The sequence below is a fragment of the Leptinotarsa decemlineata genome, unplaced genomic scaffold (genome assembly GCF_025532065.1).
Source record: "Leptinotarsa decemlineata unplaced genomic scaffold, Ldec_3_MD MMD2_tig00000133_RagTag_RagTag, whole genome shotgun sequence".
NCBI classification, from domain to species: domain Eukaryota; kingdom Metazoa; phylum Arthropoda; class Insecta; order Coleoptera; family Chrysomelidae; genus Leptinotarsa; species Leptinotarsa decemlineata.
Window position 1 is genome coordinate 1,073,035 of NW_027412542.1, and position 19,866 is coordinate 1,092,900.

At 33.5% G+C, this 19,866-nt stretch overlaps 4 protein-coding genes across 4 annotated transcripts; 2 read left to right on the forward strand and 2 right to left on the reverse strand.

Annotated features, from left to right (window-relative positions):
• Window positions 1-646: 646 nt before the first annotated feature.
• LOC111517666 (GPN-loop GTPase 3) lies at window positions 647-1,618 on the reverse strand. The gene has a single exon (XM_074172490.1). The coding sequence runs from the start codon at window positions 1,491-1,493 to the stop codon at window positions 669-671; it is 825 nt and encodes a 274-aa protein (XP_074028591.1). The 5' UTR covers window positions 1,494-1,618; the 3' UTR covers window positions 647-668.
• A 2,714-nt stretch (window positions 1,619-4,332) lies between these two features.
• LOC111517667 (AP-2 complex subunit mu) lies at window positions 4,333-17,140 on the reverse strand. Its single transcript, XM_074172488.1, has 7 exons — window positions 17,000-17,140; window positions 15,553-15,753; window positions 15,256-15,418; window positions 13,385-13,603; window positions 9,167-9,443; window positions 5,609-5,842; window positions 4,333-5,508 (listed from the first exon to the last, which is right to left on the reverse strand). Exons 2-7 carry the CDS (start codon window positions 15,727-15,729, stop codon window positions 5,262-5,264), a joined length of 1,317 nt encoding a protein of 438 aa, XP_074028589.1. The 5' UTR covers window positions 15,730-15,753; window positions 17,000-17,140; the 3' UTR covers window positions 4,333-5,261.
• A 644-nt stretch (window positions 17,141-17,784) lies between these two features.
• On the forward strand, window positions 17,785-18,668 carry LOC141481245 (mitochondrial ribosome and complex I assembly factor AltMIEF1). The gene is made up of 2 exons (XM_074172492.1): window positions 17,785-17,952; window positions 18,542-18,668. The coding sequence occupies exons 1-2, from the start codon at window positions 17,785-17,787 to the stop codon at window positions 18,578-18,580; spliced, it is 207 nt and encodes a 68-aa protein (XP_074028593.1). The 3' UTR covers window positions 18,581-18,668.
• On the forward strand, window positions 18,580-19,359 carry LOC111507531 (mitochondrial translation release factor in rescue). The gene is made up of 2 exons (XM_023162855.2): window positions 18,580-18,778; window positions 18,867-19,359. The coding sequence occupies exons 1-2, from the start codon at window positions 18,580-18,582 to the stop codon at window positions 19,085-19,087; spliced, it is 420 nt and encodes a 139-aa protein (XP_023018623.1). The 3' UTR covers window positions 19,088-19,359.
• Window positions 19,360-19,866: the final 507 nt, after the last annotated feature.

Sequence of the window (19,866 nt, forward strand, 5' to 3'; positions counted from 1 at the left end):
AAAAAGGGTAATTGTATAAATACAGTAGAAAATCGAAGCCCAAACACAACTCATTTATCATTCAACCCCAGACAACGCTGTTTTGACCCGCCGTAGGTATCAGCAGTGGTGCTACCCCAAACCACAAATGCGCTGCAGGAATTGTGCCCTTTATTGATATGCAGAAGTAAGGTCAATAACATCTCCCCTTATGAATATGCCAATAAATATAAATTGAGGGTTTTTCATAGGCAAGAGTGAGTTTGTTCTCACTAAATATTTGCAGGTAGTTGCTACTTTCATTAAAGATGGAACCTTTTAGTGATACATTCAGGTTCACAACATAACGAACAGAAGCATGATCTAATCACCATGATGAATGAATTAAGTAAAGTACAAGCTTATTAGAGATTACACTTAGAATCAGACGTGAATACACATTCTGTCTGTTCCGTTTGAAATATGTTTTTCCGTTAATCAGCTATCGCCCCCATACGAACGACAACTCTCAGAAGTTGAGAAACTTGTGCGAGCTAATAAGACTAATGAGGTCTTACCTTTTAACGTTTGATTCCTAACACAGCCATTATTTTAGCATCTCGGTTCTTCTCTTGATTACCCTACCAGCATTTTTTTAAAATAGTAAAGAAATAATACTCCATATTCTATTTTTTTTTAAATAACTTTATTCAATCATCTTCCTCCTGCTCTACAAAATCTTGAGTTTTCACATCCAGATCTTCCCCATATTGTATAATATAATCTATTGCTATTAAAACATCACTTATATTTTCGTGAGATTTTCTATTGAACGGAATAAAGCGTACCAAAGAATAATCGTTGAGTATCGTGCCGATTGTCTCAGTAAAGTTTTGATATTTCTTACTAAACCCTACATCGGTTGACAGATCAAAATCACGTAATAACATGTGTGAGTCAGGTTCTAGAAATGACTCAAGTCTCTTTTTAGCACTTTTACTCAAGAGATCCATTTTTGATAAGATATTCACATGAGGCAATTCTAAGTTGACCATAACACTGAGGGCAGACATTGCTCCTGATATAAATTTAAATGGGTCAGTCATAAATTGTACATCTATAATATAAACACAGCAGATGCTGAATTCCCAATCTTGCAGTTGCTTCGCCAATTTCTTCATTGCTGTAAGATGCATATAAAGTTCTATTTGACCTGGACAATCAAAGAGTATGTAGTCTTCGTCTTGATCGCCTATTTTGTCACGCAACCAATCAGAGTTTTCTAGTAAATACTCAATGCAAAATACTAGGCCCCCATTGGGACCGAATTGGAGATCTTCGTCTTCCATCGTGTCTTGAACTTGTATTAATTCTCTTATATCCACCAAAGGATTGTACTGGAAATGTTCTGCTGCTGGATCCAAATTCACAACTTTAATATTTCTTTTTATTTCCACACCATGCTGAACTAGTGTATGGCAATATGTAGACTTTCCACAACCAGCTGGACCAATCACTAACTGTGCATATCTCATTTTGAAACAATTTTTACCTTATTTTATTTTCAAAATATTCAAAATTCTTTTTACAAGTAAATTCACTGTACTATTTATCAAAAAGTAAATACTGAAGATAACTTTTAGTCTTCTTCACTATATGGACATCACAAATGTCAATATTTATTTTTTCTTCTTTCTCTTTGGTTTATTGGGCTCGGTAACTAAGACTATTATCCAGATCCGACGATTATTTAACGGATTTATTATCGCCCTTCGATTGGAAGTAGTCCTGCTCGAAACAGTACTACCACCCATAATACTTTTTACGCATTTTAGAATTCTTCTATCACATATGTCTCATGACCTCATCAACATCCAGCCTGATTACTGGCGTAGGAGGTCAATAATCCGCTCAATACGTATTTCAGTTCTCTTTATAATGGAGCATTACATCATTCTCATACACACCTCACTTTTGGACTCGATTCCGACCACGACATCTACATGCCATTTTTGAGGGCTGTCGTTATAGGCACAATCGTTCTCTGCCGCGCTCGGAAAGGAAGTTCAAAACAAATGTATATTCTGCATTCTGCGTAATATGGTCTTCTGTCACGCAATGAACAGAACATTACAGCAGTGTGTCAAACATGACGAAATAAAAATCGTACATCGCAAGTTAATATCGTACTTGTCGAGAGATTACTCCGTTAAACACTCTCAAAAATACCTTTTGTTGACCATAATTGTTCTATAAACTCTGGGCTATATAATGATATTACATATGAACGAATCTAGTGTTGTCATATCAACAAATCCAATGTAGTCCAATTACGGCTTCTGGAATTTACGGCTTTGTTTTCTGACTAACTTCTGGATAGAATCTGCGTTTAAACCATAAGTGTTGGCAATACTAGATTACAGGTACATTAAAAAAATCTGTTTAAAATTCTGTTTTTCCGTTAACCAGCTGTCGCACCCCTACGAACGACAACCCTCAGAAGTCGAAACTTGTGCGAGCTAAGGATTAACGAGGTCTTACCTTTTAACGTGTGCTTCCTAACACGGGTTGAACGATAGCAAGTGAAGATCGATCGTTCAGACTAGGGCTTGAACCACCGACCAACACGGCAGTCAATTCGAGTAAGTGAACAAAGCACCCACGCCGAACCGCTTGGCTACTGAGCTGAAGAAAGAGAACTGTAGAGGATATTGAGTTGTTTCAAGTTTTGTCCGTTTTCATGCCTTGAACAGTATAATATCACAATAAATTCTTATTTAATTGAATCAAAATAGAAGCCATTTGAATCAGTGCATTTTTGCCAACGTAACACAAGTCAATTAATTCCGTTAGGATAAAAATTTCGTCCTCGGGATTCGATGACGTCAACGAAGACCGTTTATCCCTTGTTCTCTTTGCAGAAGGTTCTACCAGCGAGAAAGTGACCGAAATGCTTGAAAAGATGGTAATCGATTGGCAAGAAGTCTGGGGTGTATGGTGGGTGAGGTAGAACTTCGTTTAACTTCGGACGGTGATATTTGAAACTTGCGGACGGGCGTTGTCTTGGAGTAGGATCCGACCTCTTCTGTTGACCAATACCGGCTATTACTGACGGAATTTTCGGACATTTAGTTGATTTCTTAACAATAGGACTCTGCCGTGATGGTCTGACCTGGTTGCAGAGAGTTGTACTGAATCATACCAGTCGCTGACCACCATACAGTAACCATGGTCCTGAACTTCTCATGTTTTCAACATAGGTGAGGATCTGATCAAAAAAAGGATCATTCTGGTTGAGCAAAAGCAACTACGTTCCAAACCATCAAAAACCGCACGGGAGCTAACGCCCAGTTCTTCTGAAATCTCACGCACCGTTCGTGATAGGTCATTCTCCACCAGGGTCTGCAGTAATCCTTATGGATTACTGTCAGTCGACCACTTGGGGGCTCATGTTTGAGCCAAAAATCTCTGAAACGAAATTTCTCAAACCAACGTCGAACAATGCGTTCATCACAGTATCATTGCTAAATGCCTGGTTAATTTTTCAGTTGATTCGACAGCGCTGTGGTTAAATTTGAATTAATAGAGAAACCAAGGTAACCATTGCTCAACGGAAAATAGACAGAAATTAAAATTAGTAAAAAAAAAATTAACGGCATCAATGTATAGAGTACAAAATTCTCTATCGATCAGTAGATACCACGACACAGTAGAATAAATATTTGTCAAGATATGGAGCTACATAAATTCATGACATTAAAACGGACAAAACAACATAATGAATCTAGTTGATGGCAAATTACTTCATCAGAAAAGTAGTGTGTTTAGGCTAGGCAAGGCATTTGCTAATGAAATGTTTCCAAGATGCTTTCTGTGGAAATTTGAATTTAAAATAAAAAAAATGGTACAACTTGCTTTTGAATACTCAACATTTTAAAATCTACTTAAAATCTTTTTCTCAAACCAGACGAAAATACTGTCTCTCGACGTGTGTTTCCCTAACATATTTTTTGCTGAGGTACTGATACCTCTAATATCAAGAGGTTGTATGACAAGTGATTTACAAAAAAAGTTGGCACAAAATTTGAAAAAATTGCGATTATTTCTAAGACTGTACAATTTTCTCCATTCAACTTTTCCAGCACAAGTGCTTTTTGTTTTCCTACCAGCCTGAAGGTAATCATTTGATCAAATTCAGCAAATACATAATGAATTCACGACTTTCAGCAATAAGACTTGTAAAAGCCAAGCCTGGCAATGCATTGCAGCAAATATTATTCCAAACTTGGATATTAGTAACATTCCATTAATTATTATCACTATTATTAATTATAAAGACGGGACTAATGATAAAAGGGCAATGAAAAAGGTAACACCATTTGAAGCATTTCTTTTAATTCATACTTATTAAACAGTTATATTACACAAAATTAACATACTAATTTTCCTTTAAATATTTACGGGAATGAGGGTCGAGTTTTTTAGGTTCATTCAAAGAAATGATCCGAAAAATGAAAGAAATAAGACACCTAGGAGGGTCTTTTGAGAAAAATACTTACCTAACCATAATAATAAATGTGTAACTACAAATCTTTGCAATAAATAAAGTGTTGGAACAGCTTCGAAAAAATTAATTTCATATCTCTAAATGAAACACTTCACATTAAAAAGCATTTTTATATGCAACTTATACACATATCTACTTGTATATGGGTTTGACAGATGTAGTTAATAAGCACGTGAAACATTCGATTTTTTTTTCGTATTTCACGATTAAATAAAAATTAGTATACCTATTCTAAAAGATTATTTGCAATTAATTCAATTACATCAATAACATGTTATATATTTTACAAGATTCATATTCACTTATTACACATACCTTTGTTACCCTCAATCCAGCTGTTACTTTTTATGTTCTTTACATGTTTTAGTTGAATTGTACTTGGAACAAACATTTACAAATTGCATTTCCTACAAATCCCTCTTTAAAAATTTAAAATGAAATTATTAATAACTTTGCAGACTGAAAAATAATTTGAAAGTACCTGTCATTCCAGTGCTTGAAAATCAACATTATTTCTTAGACTGCTTTTGAAAATATTTCTTTACTATTTACCACGCTGATCAATTTCTTCTTTATATGAAACAAAACATTAAAAATTCGTGATTCGTACACCAACAATGTTATCTAATCACTTCAAAGATATTCAAGGGAATTTAGAATATTAATATAATTTTTTTCTGTAGCAACTTAGCATCCTTGAAGAAATCATACTTATTTCATTACTTGCTCTAGAGATTCAGCATCTTGTTTCGTATAGCCCGCTTCTTCCGATATATCTCACCCACTTGATGACATCATGGTCCGAATAATTGAGCTTGGGTTCAAATACTTTGAGATATCTCACTTTGAAGCCTGATGGAGCAAACGGTACCTCAAAGTTCATTGAAATGGGAGGACGAGTCCATTTCTTTTTCGTGTCCGTTTCGAGCAACTCAATTTCTGCAGAGAGCTGAGTTTCTTTCATGCCAGCCATGCGTTTGATCCTGGGAAGAGGTCACGAATAATAAAAATGAAGAAAGAGACACTTGAGTTAATTACTCAAATCTATCAAGGTTTAAAGAACAATCATCATTGACTACTTACTTCCATACAATGGCATTTTCGGAGGCTTTGTACTTGGCTTTTCCTTTCAGACAAATCAACTGAACCCCGGAAGTATTCAATGGGGTGGGTATCTTGACTTCTATCTTCTGTCCAAGGAGAGACGGTTTGAAGTTACTCTTGAGTACTACTTTGACTTCCATTTTAGTACGTCCTACCTCACGCACTAATGGTATAACTCGAAAAGGAAGAGATATGTCTTTTGTTGTCCTGTATCTATAAATAGAAACATATTTTACATAGTGATGATTGCAAAACTTTTGAACAACACCAATACACTAGTTTTTCAATTTATACTACGATCTCCAAATTTTGGGAAAACAGCCTAATAAAACCAATTTATAGACGTGATTTGATTTTCAAAGATTTTCGAACACATAATTTACGAACAACTAGTAAAATATGTTGATATAAATAATCTTCTGAGTCCTCATCAATTTGGATTTCGGAAAGGAAAATCGACGTCCGAGGCAATAAACTTTCTCACAAATAGTATAAAAGACGCCTTTGATAACCAAGAAAAATATGTGAGCGTTTTAACAGACCCTACTTCAGCATTCAATTCTGTAAATCACTCGATTTTATTGGCCAAATTAGATTTCTACGGAGTGAGAGGTGTCTGCCTGGACATGATGAAGTCATACCTTAAGGAAAGATATTAAATTGTTGATCTAGGAAATACTAAAAGTGAAAAAAAAAGTTTTAAGAGGAGTGCCACAAGGGTCAATATTGGGGCCACTTCTGTTTCAAATCTATATAAACGACCTGCCTCACATGTTGAACTCGTCAGACATAGAAACTATATTGTATGCAGATGATGCAATCTTGGGCCAAAAATATATAAAATAGATGATCCTCATATGATCCATACTGACATATTAGAGAAAGCTCGATCATAGTTCACACTAAATGACTTGATTCTCAATGAGCAAAAAACAGAAACTTCAACTTTTGAAACAATTTGCTTAAATCGAGATAACAAACATTCTACCAAATTTTTGGGAGTACAAATAGATTCCAACCTGAAAAGACCATTTAAATAGCATGTGTAGTAAACTTAGTAAGACAGTTTTTGTTATCAAAAGAATTAAAAAAATAGTAAATCAAAGTGCGGCACTTGCAACATATCATTCATTTTTTCATTCAGTCCTTAGGTATTGTATAATCAATTGAAATAATGTATCAAAGGTGCATCTTGATAGAATATTTGTCATTCAAAAATCTGCAGTAAGAAGCATAATCTCTGCCAATTATGATGAAAAATGTCGACCAATATTTGTAAAACTTAAAATAATGACCCTATATTCAGATATTGTCTATGGAAATCTGCTTCTTGTTCAACAAAACTTGATGAATAAAGTTGCTCACAAGAATATACACCTACATGATACAAGAAACCTTGTTCCTACAGCTAATAGGTTGAAAAGAACAGATAATATAGGAATTAAGCTATACAATGCCTTATCTGACGAATTTCGCAACTTGCCATTTAGCAGATTCAAACACTTATTGACAAACATCCTTTATACGAAATTGATCAATTTTTCGAAGTTATTCAAGAAGAAATGGACACTTTTGTGGTCACCTCCCGAACTTTAACTTAACTTTGAATATATATAATACGTTAGCAATGTGATTTATAATTTGTAAAGCTCATGGCTATACATTTTAGTCAATTTTTATAAGATTGGAATTTGATCTTGTTAACTTGTATTTTTTTTGTAAATCTAATTTATCTACAAGCATTTTTTTTAAAACTATATTGACGAATCTTATCCTCTCAAACCTATTTTAGAAATAGTATTGACATGTCTAAAAACTGTGTGTTTCTTGAGACTAATAATTTTTTTTTACCGAAGTATGCGCTGGTCAGGCCCTATTCCCCGAAGCCCCGATACATTCGGGAGGACGCGCCAGCATTATCAACCAACGACCACTTCCCACACCGTGGGGTAAGTGATTATTGGGTCCGAGAATCATGTGCCCTGAGCAAGCGCAGTGATCCAAAAATGACAGCCTTCTGCATCTGTCCGGCTAAGATGTCTGCCTTAGTGCGGCAAGCCGGTATGATTTTAAGATTTCCGAGTAGAGAGGGCATCATTTCACCAAGGACTCCAATAATCAGAAAAACCACCTTGACAGAGTGATCTGGATAGAGTCTGCGGAGTTTGAAGAGAAAATCTCGATATTTTATCCGTTTTTCCTCCTCTTTTCTGACGATATTCGTCACGCCAGGAGCTGAAAGTTCCACGACAAATATCTTTTTGCTCTGGTGGTCGAGAAGGACTACATCAGGCTAATAAATTATTATTATTAGAAAAACTTACAAATAATAGGTATAGGCATATGCAATAGATATGAATTTCGAGCTTATTCGAAAGATATCAAACTCTTCAAAATATTATCAACACGGTTTCATCACAAAAAAGGCTACCTTAATGAACTTTTTAATACAAGCAATAGAAAACAAAATGCCGATCCCTTGTATACTGGAAGAATTTTATAAGGATTTTGATAGGGTCATTCAAAACTCACTAATAGCAAAGGTTGAACTAAAAGTAATTTCGTTGATAGAACCCAATATGCTAAATATAAAAGTTTGGTCTTCGAAGACAATGAAGAATTATAATCAGGTACGCCTGAGGGATATTATGAACACAAAAAAACTTTTTGTGAGTAACCTTTCTCAAATTTTTAGAAATAAGATATTTGTTTATTTGATCCTTACAAATACCTAAGAGTGTAATCGTGTGTAAGGTAAGTACTAAACGCTAGTTACAATCTGAAAAAACTTACTAAAACTAATTATAAGGGCCAATTATTTGCTGGAACATACAATTTGGAGCTTTAATAACAAAATCAGTTCCTTTTAATCTATGTTAAAGTCTACATTTAAACATTCTCCTGAACAAATTGCACTTTCCATTTTTTTTTGTCGAGTAGCAAAATTAAATGTAGCTCATTTATAAAAAAAATTGCTTGTGTTCTCAAATCATTCTTTGGTCTGCATTTGAAATTGTTCATAGTACAATAAGTAAATAAAATATCTTGTCGGTCTCTCCTATCAGTGGAACCTTCTAAGTTAAAAAGACCCAGTAATGTCTGGTATGATATCATAAAAGGTATACAATTTTTTTCATAAAAATATCTCAAAAATCTTTTTTGAACTTTTTAATAAGATCAGTACATTGGGTTCCATACACAACTAGCTTATTCCAGATGTGACTTTACAAAGGTAATTATATAACCCAAAGACTGTATTTATATTGAAGTTTTTGAATTATGCATAACAAATTCAAGAATTGTATATTCCTTCATATTAATAATTTGTAAATGTTCATCTTTCAACCAAAGTTTAGATGCAGACTTCTTCAACATTGATATAAAGAAACTGATTTTGTTATAAAAGCCCCAAATTATTAAATTATCAGTGTTGGGTAAGTTTTTGGAATTTCTGTGGTACCAATTTCATGACCTCTATTTTTTTAAATGTTGTTATTTGTTAAATTGGCTCATCTATTGATGACTGAATAAACTTACCTCATCAATTCGAACTCTCCATCGGGAGGAATGAAGCTAATGGAATGTTCGGTTTCGAATTTACTCAGCTTTACGCACTGATGGAACTGGCAGTCATCAATGACCACAACAGGTTTACCAGATCTAGCTGGATCTGTGTCGGAGGTAGTGCCAAGACTACCTTTACCTTTGGCCTCCATAACGATTTTATCATTAATACCGAACTTACATTCGGGCATGCCGGAAAGGTACGATTTCATCACGACTTTTCCGGCTACATGAGCAGATAGCACCTGACCTGTTAATTATAATGTTCATTGCTATAAATGAAAAATAAACTTCACCTCGATACATTTCAGGTGGAAACATATAAAAGAAATGGATAAATTAGGTATAAAGCACAAAATATTTAGGCTTATACTATACTATCAAAAATTGTTGCTCTTTTTCACTACACATAAAACTTCAAACAAATTCATCATGCATTATTTTTATCAATACTCAGTACTCAATTCCAACTTGGGACAAATTTGGAGTAACATTAAAAGGTGAGGTACAAATAATCCAAAATGCAATTATAAAATTTGTATTCAATTTTAATTTGAAAACAAATACAGAATTAATTTATTTTTAGACAGCCTTTTTAAAAATATCTGACATGCTAACTACACTTCAAGGTAATGCAACAAAATTTTAAATATATATTTTTTTAATTAATTTCATTAGTGGTAGACATTCATACAGGGTGCCAATTTGAAAACTTCCCACATTTAAAATATCTTCCTTCCAGTTAACAATATGAGGAATCGAAAAAACAGGTCAATTTTATTGTCAAGGGGGACACTTTCATGGACTATTTGTAGCCCTCGAAGTTCAACTCCCTAGGAGGGGTAGATGTTACCCTTAGAATTTTAAATGAAAAGGGTAGTCAAAAGGCACATCACTTTGTTTGGAGTTGAATTCTGCTTCCAATGGTACTCTGACTTATTATTTTTTGATGAGCATTTTCCGAAAAATAGCGTTTTAAACTTACACATGTAATTAGAATGGGGAATGTTCCTCCTGACGAAAATCAAGTAGTTTTCATAAAAGAGCTCTAAAACAACGCATTTTAAACTCATCATTTCAACCTTTTCCTTTAAAAAATTATTTAAATACTTAAAAAAGAGGAATTAAATAATGAATTCAACATTTAAAGGGATTCGTTTCTATTTCACCATTTGGCAACATCAGTTATAGCTAATAAAGGACAATGAATCTGTTACCTGTATGAGACAAACAAAGATGACATATTTCAGAGGCGTGCTGTTCTGTTTACTTATGTTCCGAGTTCCGAGACATTCTGACATTTTGTGCACCTAACCTATCTTCCTCTATATAAATAAATAACAAAACAACTGTTGTGTATGTGGCTTGTGGAGGTGGTATTGAACTATAATTTATATTTTGCCTTGATTGTTGATTTATAAAGATAATTTTCCTTTTTTGAAGTAGAATATCTAGGTACGTATAAATTATTTCAACTTGATATAGGCGCTGTTGTCAATATGTGAATTAGAAACAAATTCCTTTAAAAATTAAAACCCAACATTTGAAACATCAATTTGAATACTTTTCGTAGTGAATTTGAAAAACTCATGAATTAAACTCAACTTTATTTTGTTTAAACTTGCATTTGCTGTAATAACCCAAATTGCGGAACATTCCCCATTTGCCTGTTTTGAGATGCATTATTGTATTGACTCTTGGGAAAGAAAGTTTTTGACCTTCTACTTCTCCATAATGATACAAAAAATGTGGGAATCTTCCAAAGAAGGGAAGGAATCAATTTTTCAGACACAAACTGGAATAAATTGCCCTCTCGAAACAGCTATTTTCAAATAAACATTAACTCCTTTTAACAAAAACGGTTAGAAGAGTAAGTAGCACCACTCCAATCCTTGAATGACAGGAATGAATGTATTACATGTGGGATTTTTTATTTGTTGGTTATTGTCCTTTTACAAAAGTAAATTTAATTTGCGAGAAAGACATTTCAAACATAAAATCTACTTACGCTAATCTTATAAACTGTTCGAAATGTCGTCCATTTTGCTCTAAACAGTAATAAAGTTTGTTTTCGAACTGTCCTCTAACATTACGGAAAACTTCACTAGGAATTGACTGCTGCTGTAATTTGTCTTTCAAGTTCTTCAATATCAGAAGGTCGTATTTTATAAACAACGGATCTAAGATGCCCGCAAAAGAAGAAACCTGAAGGTGTTGAATCCGGTGATCTTGGAGGCCATTCTTGCTGCTCCACTTCTGCCAATCTATCTATCCAGAAATCTCCCATTTAACCACTGTTGGACGCGAAAAAAATTATGAAGTGGAGCACCATTCTGCTGGAAATGTAACAGATCCTCCCGCAAAAGTTCATCACCCTCTGCATTCATTTGAGTTTCTATCTCGTGAGTTATAAAAGCATCGCATTTGAAGGTACACATTGCCTTTTAGACATAATGGAGCAATAATGGCATTCATTTCCAAGAATACCAGCCCAAACATTAACTTTTTATGGGTGTTGTGTATGCCCTTCCCGAAAAATATGTGGATTTTGGTCACTACAATAGCGACAGTTTTGTCTATCAACATTGCCATTAAAAAAAAATGAACACTCATCGCTGAAACAGATGTTTAACAGAAAATTAGGGATGGTATTGACTCGATGAGACATGATTTCACAAAACTATATTCTTCTATCATAATCATCCTCATGGAGCTCTTGAAGAATCTGCATTTCATAAGAATGAAATTTATGCATTCTCAATGCTTTCTTTCAGTCTCGAGTGACATTCCCATCTGTTCTGATACTGATCATAAGGAGCTTGTGGGCTCTGCAGCAAATGTTCCCAAAACTTCAATTTGAGCTGCTTCATTTAATACTCTGGGGTTATTCCTTTTTTAAATTGTCACTGAACCAGTTTCAATAAAACTTATTTCAACAAATCAAGCACATACCGGAGACTTACATTACAATTTGGAAGTCTTTCGTTAAAAAGACATGCCGCCCTTCATGCACACTTTCCAACTTCTCCATAAATTATAATCATTTCAATTCTGTCTTGGAGAATGTAAACCATTTCTACACTTTTATACACTTATTAAAGTAATCACTAAACAGCCCAACAGGTACAACTGTATGTGCAATACTACCAAGTCATTCAAATTTGCGAACCAATTTTTTACCTGAAAGCATAGCAGCAAAAAAGCACGGCTCTCTGTACACTTTCTGTGATGAGAATTAAAAATTAATCATTTACTAAACACTACATAACTACCATCTACGTTTTACTATTAGACTACTTTTTGATGTAAATTAATTGGGGCTAATGGCTAATGTTGGAACGGAACCACCTAATATTCTTACAAGTTCTCTGTCTAGGCGTACTAATAATTACTTCTGTTAGTTTAGAATACTATTTTTTGAAAAATGCTCATCAAGAAATAATAAGTCAGGGTACCATTGGAAGCAGAATTGCAAGCCAATCAAAATGATGTGCCACTTGACCCCCCCTTTCCTTTTAAAATTCTAATGGTAACATCTACACCTCCTAGCGGGTTGAACCATGAGGGCTACAAATAGTCCTTGAAAAGTGCTTGAAAGTCCAGTAAAATTGTCTTTTTTTTTAATCATCAAATTGTTTACTGGAAGATATTAAGGGTGGGAAGTTTTCAAATTGACACCTCGTATAATAATAATATTTATGATTGAGACAATTATTTGCTTTAGATAAATCTAAAAAAAATGCCCAACAGAATTTTCCAATGAATTTCCCATTTTTTAAGTAAACGCATATTAATTCTCTTTAATGATTTACCCTTAAAATATACTTATCCATGCTGTAAGTTATTCATCATTTTACAATTATTCACAAAATTCATTAAATGATCACCCTTCAAAGAATTTTGAAAAGGCAGGTAAAAAAACACTAATTGGTTTGAAATTTTCATTGGAATTATACAATACCGGTTATGTAGGAGTATTCAAAATAAAGCTTTAAGGCAATATTTGGAAAGGGCAAAACTGTCTTTTCGAATAATTTTTTTAATCTAGAAAATCTGTACGGATGTAAAAAACTGAGTACTAATTCAAGTCATCACTTTCCAGAATAAGGGTTATGTAGTTTTAACAAAAATAAATGAATCTAATGTAAGTTTGAACCTGATGAAATCAATTCAAATATATTAATTACTTACCCTGTGGAGACATCAGTAAATTAACAAATTCCAACACATCAAGGAAAAGTTCATTCCTACGATATTTTATACCTTCACGGCGCCATCCTATTTGACCTGTGACTTGAGATGTTATTTGTGCTTGTTCCTCTTTAGTAGCAGATTTTATACCTTGCTGGGTAATGAATGTTTTCAGCACCCCAGTATCTGTATTCTGAGGGTAGCCAAAATCTAATATTTCTGCAAAAAAAATTATTCATATTAGTAAATGAATTTGAAGGATTTAGTTTAACAAAATCCGCACTCTGATATTTTTTGAAATAACTGAATTACACAATAAGTAAGAAATACCTCAAGTATAGTAGCTGGATGAGTATTTATTATCAACGGTAGGGTTCATAAATATACTTTATGCACGACCGGGTGTAAAGTAGCGATACAATCGCGGCGGACGAATAAATCGTTGAGCAGGCGCTAAAGTGAATTTCAATCTCATATCAATAGAAATTTATATTCCGACGGTTTCAATAAATGTAAAATTATTGATACATATATCTGAATTATACAGGAGTGCACATTACAAGTCGAGAATCCATCAACCACCATCATCAGACTATCAATATATCTATTGTCGGTAGCCGGGCGGTTCGACGTGGGTGCTTTGTTCACTCAGTCCATCGGTTAATGTGTGAGTCGATGGTTCAAGCCCGGGCTGAAAGCTCAATTTTCACTTGCTATCGTCCAACCCGTGTTTGGAATTACACGTTGAAAGGTAGGACCTCGTTAGTTTTTAGCTCGCACAAGTTTCGATTTCTGAGGGTTATTGTTCATAGGGGTGCGATAGCTGGTTAACGGAAAAAAACATATTTCAAACAAAACATAACATATTTCAAACAAAACATAACATATTTTTAAACATTGTACTTATAATAATGATAGTGATAGGTATAGATGTTCCTGACACAAGGTGCCACCGACATAACGCGGCTCTTTGAGTGCTATATTACCATCTACGGCACTCTGACGGTATTGACGAGACAGCGGTGTTGCCCTACGCTCCGGGGGATATTGAATCCGTTGTGGGGAACGAGAAGTGCCGAATTTATTGGAACTATTCGTTCCCTCAGGTTCATACAAGTTAATAAGCCTGATGTAGTTCTTTTCGACCACCAGAGCAAAACGATATTTGTCGTGGAGTTTTCAGCTCCTGGCGAGACGAATATCGTCAGAAAAGAGGAAGAGAAACGGATAAAATATCGAGATTTTCTCTTCGAACTCCGCAGACTCTATCCAGATCACCACTCTGTCAAGATGGTAGTTCTGATTATTGGAGTCCTTGGTGGGATGATGCTCTCTCTACCCTCGAATCTTAAAATCATACTGGCTTGCCGCACTAAGGCAGAAATCTCAGCCGGACAGATGCAGAAGGCTGTCATTCTTGGCTCATTCCGCTTGCTCAGGGCATATGATTCTCGGACCCAATGATCACTTACACCACGGTGTGGGGAGTGGTCGTTGGTTGATAATGCTGGCGCGCCCTCGCGAATGTATAGGGGCTTCGGAGAAAATGCCTCACCAGCGCATACTTCGATGATAGTAATTACACTCATTTCAAATAACATGTAGATAAAATATAGATACAAGTAAGTGAAATAAGTAAGGAGTAAACGTAATACATCACGAAAGCATCGCTTGTGTGTGACAGACATAGCTAAAAATGAATAAATTGCATAAAATATTTTATGTATATTGCACGTAATTTGCTTTTATGGACCTAGGCGTGTCAATAGCCCTTGCTATCGCTCAGGCTGTTTCTTACACGCTGCGGCCATAAAAGCATATTTTACGTCCTTGATACATAAATAACTATTGTAGCAATATTTTTTTCTTACCGTCAAGCAATTCGTAAATCAATACAAAATTATTCTTGATGTTTTCTTCTGAAATCTTTCCGAAATAAGACTGCATAACCTCAATAATTTTGAGTAGAAACTCAAATACCATTGCTGCATTGACATTTTGTTTAGTTACCGCCGCTATCCATATGTTAGCCCTCTGCAAAATGTGAAAATTCATGACACCACTTCACTTCACTGAGGTATTAGAGTCTATTAATTACAAGCTTATCTCATTACTCAAAACAATTGAGCATATGATTTGTAAAATATTTTGAAATTAACTGTACCTACCTTAATATGGAAAAATGATGTCCTTGCAATATTTGTAACTGGAGATCTAACTTGTTGGCGGGCATGTATAACATTAACACGAAATGCGTCGACAGCATTTCTACCAATATCATCGCGATAGACTCTGGAGATCAAAACTTCTCCCTTATGATTGTATACGAATAAGCCTCCAATCATCTTGAAGGCAAACTACTTGTTGATCTGAAAGTAGATCAACACACTTAAAACGTAATTATCATTCAATGAATATATTTAAAAAATATATTCTCACAAAGAATGTAATGTATTTTATTCATGGTAAATTCTTTGACAATCTGATTTGGGTATTGTCCTTATTTTCAATTTTACCCCTTCAATACAGCATGAGAAACTTGTGAACGTTTTTGATAGAAATGATGTACCAGTATGCTACTTGAAAATTTAACCTTCATAATACGAGGTCTATTCAAAAAATTAAGTGAATGTTCAATTTTTGCAGGCTGCCTCTATTCAATTAGTACTGTTTTATTATTTTTATATTGGCACACTCGTCTCGAACAAATGTTCACAGTTAAGGCTGTTTAGCATATTTAGTTTGTTGGTGAGAGGCATAAAAGTTAGAAGTGTTTTGCATATTCGGCGATTTTCTGCTATCGAAAAAATGGATGAAGTGACCTCGTATGTAGGTATAAAAAAGTAGTAAAAGGTGAGTCCATTTCGCTGAATTTTTTTCATCAAGTAACAAACACTGAGCATATGGAACAGGATGACTTCAACTGATAGAAAATATAAAACAGTTCTCAAATTAGTCTATAAAATTGCATACCCTCTCTGTTAATCTCAGAAGAAACCACTTTTCAAAATTTCTTTTTGTAGAATCAATTATAGTTGAAATGAGAAAATTTGTAGGATTTCAAAATCATCACTATTCTACACTGAAATTTTTTACTTATCTTTATATTATTTCAAATGATATGTTGAAACTCTATTTTTTTAATAATAATTATTAATAAAATAATTTAAATAAAAATAAATATTTGATTTTATAGCATTTTTTAAAATTATAGAATTCAGATATTCTAGGGGCATTTGAAAAACTGCATTTAAATGGGAGAAACGTATTTTTTTATGAATTCATGGTCTAGGTTCGAATTTTAATCATCTTGATGACATTCCATTTTCAGTTTTTCAATTTCATGACTTTAATGTGAAATTAGATGTGCCGAATTCTATAGAAGAAATGAAATCATATGTTAAATACACTATTTAAACTTGTTTACACTTTCTTTTTAATATATTCAAAAATAATGTGGCATTTGATGATCAATTAAAATAATCCAGGGTGTATTCTGGGAAATATAGGAGTGGATGAAATTGTATCCTATTATATTCGCCCTTTAAAAAATATTGATTTATGTCACAGGTATACAAATTGAAAATAAATAATTCTAATTGATTGATAACTTACCTAACACTAGACTTATGCCATAATTTTAGGTCTAAAATCAATTTAGCCCAAATTTTTAGTTTTTTCCGAATGGAGATTCTGACGTTTCACCTTTCAAATCACCTCCTGTCATCCTCCCCTTAAGTGTTTCTTCTACTTCTTTTTCTGAATATTCTACTCATCTATGGACGAGACTGAAAAGTGGGTGACATCTAGGTTTTATAATTCGAACGTGAAACTCTGGGAAAACATTTATTATTGCCACAATATTCAATATTGATCATTTTAGTTATCTGTTCATAATATTCTTCTGAATAAATGTGAAAGTAAGCTCTTTCAGCTTCTGTCAATTATACCCTAATTACGAGGGCCCACTATAGTGTATATGAATTCTACCATTAAAAGTATACTAGCTGAATGCTATGATAATTTTAACTCAATAAAGTATATGTTGAATTGAATTAAATTGAATATACCAGAAATGAGAAGTTTATACACCTGAAGAGAAGTTACAATTTTACGAAGAAACCCAAAGGAATTATCATTCTTAATGAAATATCAACTATCTTGTAGTTTTCTTAATACAAAATAAAATTTTCTTTGTTACTCGATGTCTTAAAAAGTGAATTATTCGATATCCCCTATTTTCGGTCTTTGAATAGGTTTCGGAACACGGGCAGATATTAAATAATTTAATCTGTGACACGGGATAAAATTCCGAAAAAATTAGGTTAAGTTTTAAGAGATGTGTTTTTTTGAAATTTTGTAAATTGTTAAACGAATGAAATTTCTATTTAAATACTGAAATGACAAAAATTCTTCCCCACCAGGTACTGAAATTGTATAAACAGTTATTACGTTATGGTGAAAATTTGCAATTGACAGATAAACATTATTTTTTGAATCGAATAAAGCAGGACTTCAAAAGAAATAAAACCCTCACTAATGTTGAAGACATAAACTTCAATTTCGAGGTAAGCTAAATGAAGTATTTTCAGGGGCATCATTATCAAATCAGGTGAGTCTCACATTGGAAGAGTCTTTTTTAAATGCTCTTCACTTCCAAAGAAAGAGTGAGACATCTAATTTTTCTCTCGTTGTGCAATTTCGCCTGAGTGAAAATACGGTCCCAGAGATCAGTTGTGGGTAGTAATTAATAATGGAATCATTGACATTAAATGAAACTATGAAATTGAGAAAATAACTATTTACAATGGGTTACAACGTCTCAGCAATGACTGACTAAGTCGTTGGTGAGTCTTACATATAATGAAATGAATGTCGACTTTTTATTAAATTCAATTGGGATAGTATATAGTAGTATAGTAGCAATCCACTTTGAATAAAGTGAATAATTTGAGTCTTTGGATATCCATTAGATTCAGTAATCTACATTCGAATAATAATAATAATAATAATAATCGTCTTTATTGTTTCCCAGCTGTAGTTACATACAAATATATAAGTAAATTACAGAGCTAGTTGCTGACATAACAAAAGGCGAAGTTCAACTCAGCACAAGTGCTACTGAGTTGTTATTCTTTAATGTGAATTTTTTTTCAGAAAGGAACAACCCTCCTATCAAAACGTACTGTCCAATAATGTTCATGCACAGCGCTCTTCTTCGAAGGTCAATTTCAGCAAGTCAGTTTTCCAGATTCAAACATTCAGTAGATTATTCAAAATTTCCTGTATTAAATGAAAATGATTTGGAAGAAATGCATGTCAGAGGGACTGGACCTGGGGGACAAAAGGTTAATAAAACTTCAAATTGTGTTGTTCTGAAACATATTCCTACAGGTAACTACTATTAATAAATAAGAAAGATTTATGTCATGATATAACAAAAGTATTAATTTGTGAAGTATTGGAATAAAATTTTTTTTAGGTATTCTGGTAAAATGCCACGAGTCAAGGTCGTTGCCAAAAAATCAAGAGATAGCACGTTCTCACCTTCTAACGAAAATAGATAATTTTTTGAATGGGGAAAACAGTGTTGAGGCCCAATTGAAGGCACTTCAAGATAAAAAGGATTCTGCGAGAAAGGCCAAAAAAGAAAAGCTAAAGTTGCTCAAAGAAAAATGGAAAGAAAGAGAGAAAGAGAGCTAAAGAGAGTAGTTGAGTTTAGGTTTTGTTTTATTTTGTAAATCTTTCCTTTTTTTTTCTGTATTGATAGTTATGTTCCATTATTTGCAACAGATTTGTAGAAATTTATCACTATCATTTTTCTCAATAGTAGATTTTTCCCCTACTACTGGATAGAAGGAAGACCTAGGAAGATTGTTTGTTTTTAAACAACAAAAAAATCTTGGTGTTTCTAAAAATCATATGCTTTATGATATTCTATAAAACTTTGAAAATTATAGTGTTATTGACTTAAACCTGTATTTGTTTCACACCCCCCCCCCTCTTTCTATATCTGTGCTTAAAATAAAAAATCATACATCATATGGTTATTTGAATAATTGAACCTAAATCTAAATAAAACAGTAAGACAGGTCTTACAAAGAACTGAAAGTGGAAATCCAATAGAAAAACCTAATAACTACTGTATAATTTTGAGTAATTTTCGGTGTTAACAAAAAATAAAAATAACTGCACCAAAAATTTTGAAAATTATTTTACTCTTCAAAAAAATTGGCCGTTGTTAACACCATAGTTGTGTAATTCGTAATGTCACAGGCTTTTAAAATAAACCGTCTTATACAGGATGCTGTCTATTTATCGTTTTAGCAATTTTTTTTCGTAGTGCCCATTAAAAAAAATGGATAAAAAAACGAAACTTCAAATCCCAAGCACACAGATAGGTCATAATAATGGTTTCAACGCATATACTATCTCCAGAAGTTAGTCAGGAAACAAAGTCGGAAATTCACTTACATATTAAT

Bases quoted from the DNA above. Each gene is read 5' to 3' on its own strand.
- LOC111507531 (XM_023162855.2), top strand. From the start codon at position 18,580: ATGTTCATGCACAGCGCTCTTCTTCGAAGGTCAATTTCAGCAAGTCAG. The intron at 18,779-18,866 runs GTAACTACTATT...AATTTTTTTTAG, and splicing joins TCTGAAACATATTCCTACAG to GTATTCTGGTAAAATGCCAC.
- LOC141481245 (XM_074172492.1), top strand. From the start codon at position 17,785: ATGACAAAAATTCTTCCCCACCAGGTACTGAAATTGTATAAACAGTTA. The intron at 17,953-18,541 runs GTAAGCTAAATG...ATTTTTTTTCAG, and splicing joins ACATAAACTTCAATTTCGAG to AAAGGAACAACCCTCCTATC.
- LOC111517667 (XM_074172488.1), bottom strand. From the start codon at position 15,729: ATGATTGGAGGCTTATTCGTATACAATCATAAGGGAGAAGTTTTGATC. The intron at 15,419-15,552 runs GTAGGTACAGTT...CACATTTTGCAG, and splicing joins CATCATTTTTCCATATTAAG to AGGGCTAACATATGGATAGC. The intron at 9,444-13,384 runs GTAAGTAATTAA...TATAATTAACAG, and splicing joins TTTACTGATGTCTCCACAGG to GTCAGGTGCTATCTGCTCAT.
- LOC111517666 (XM_074172490.1), bottom strand. From the start codon at position 1,493: ATGAGATATGCACAGTTAGTGATTGGTCCAGCTGGTTGTGGAAAGTCT.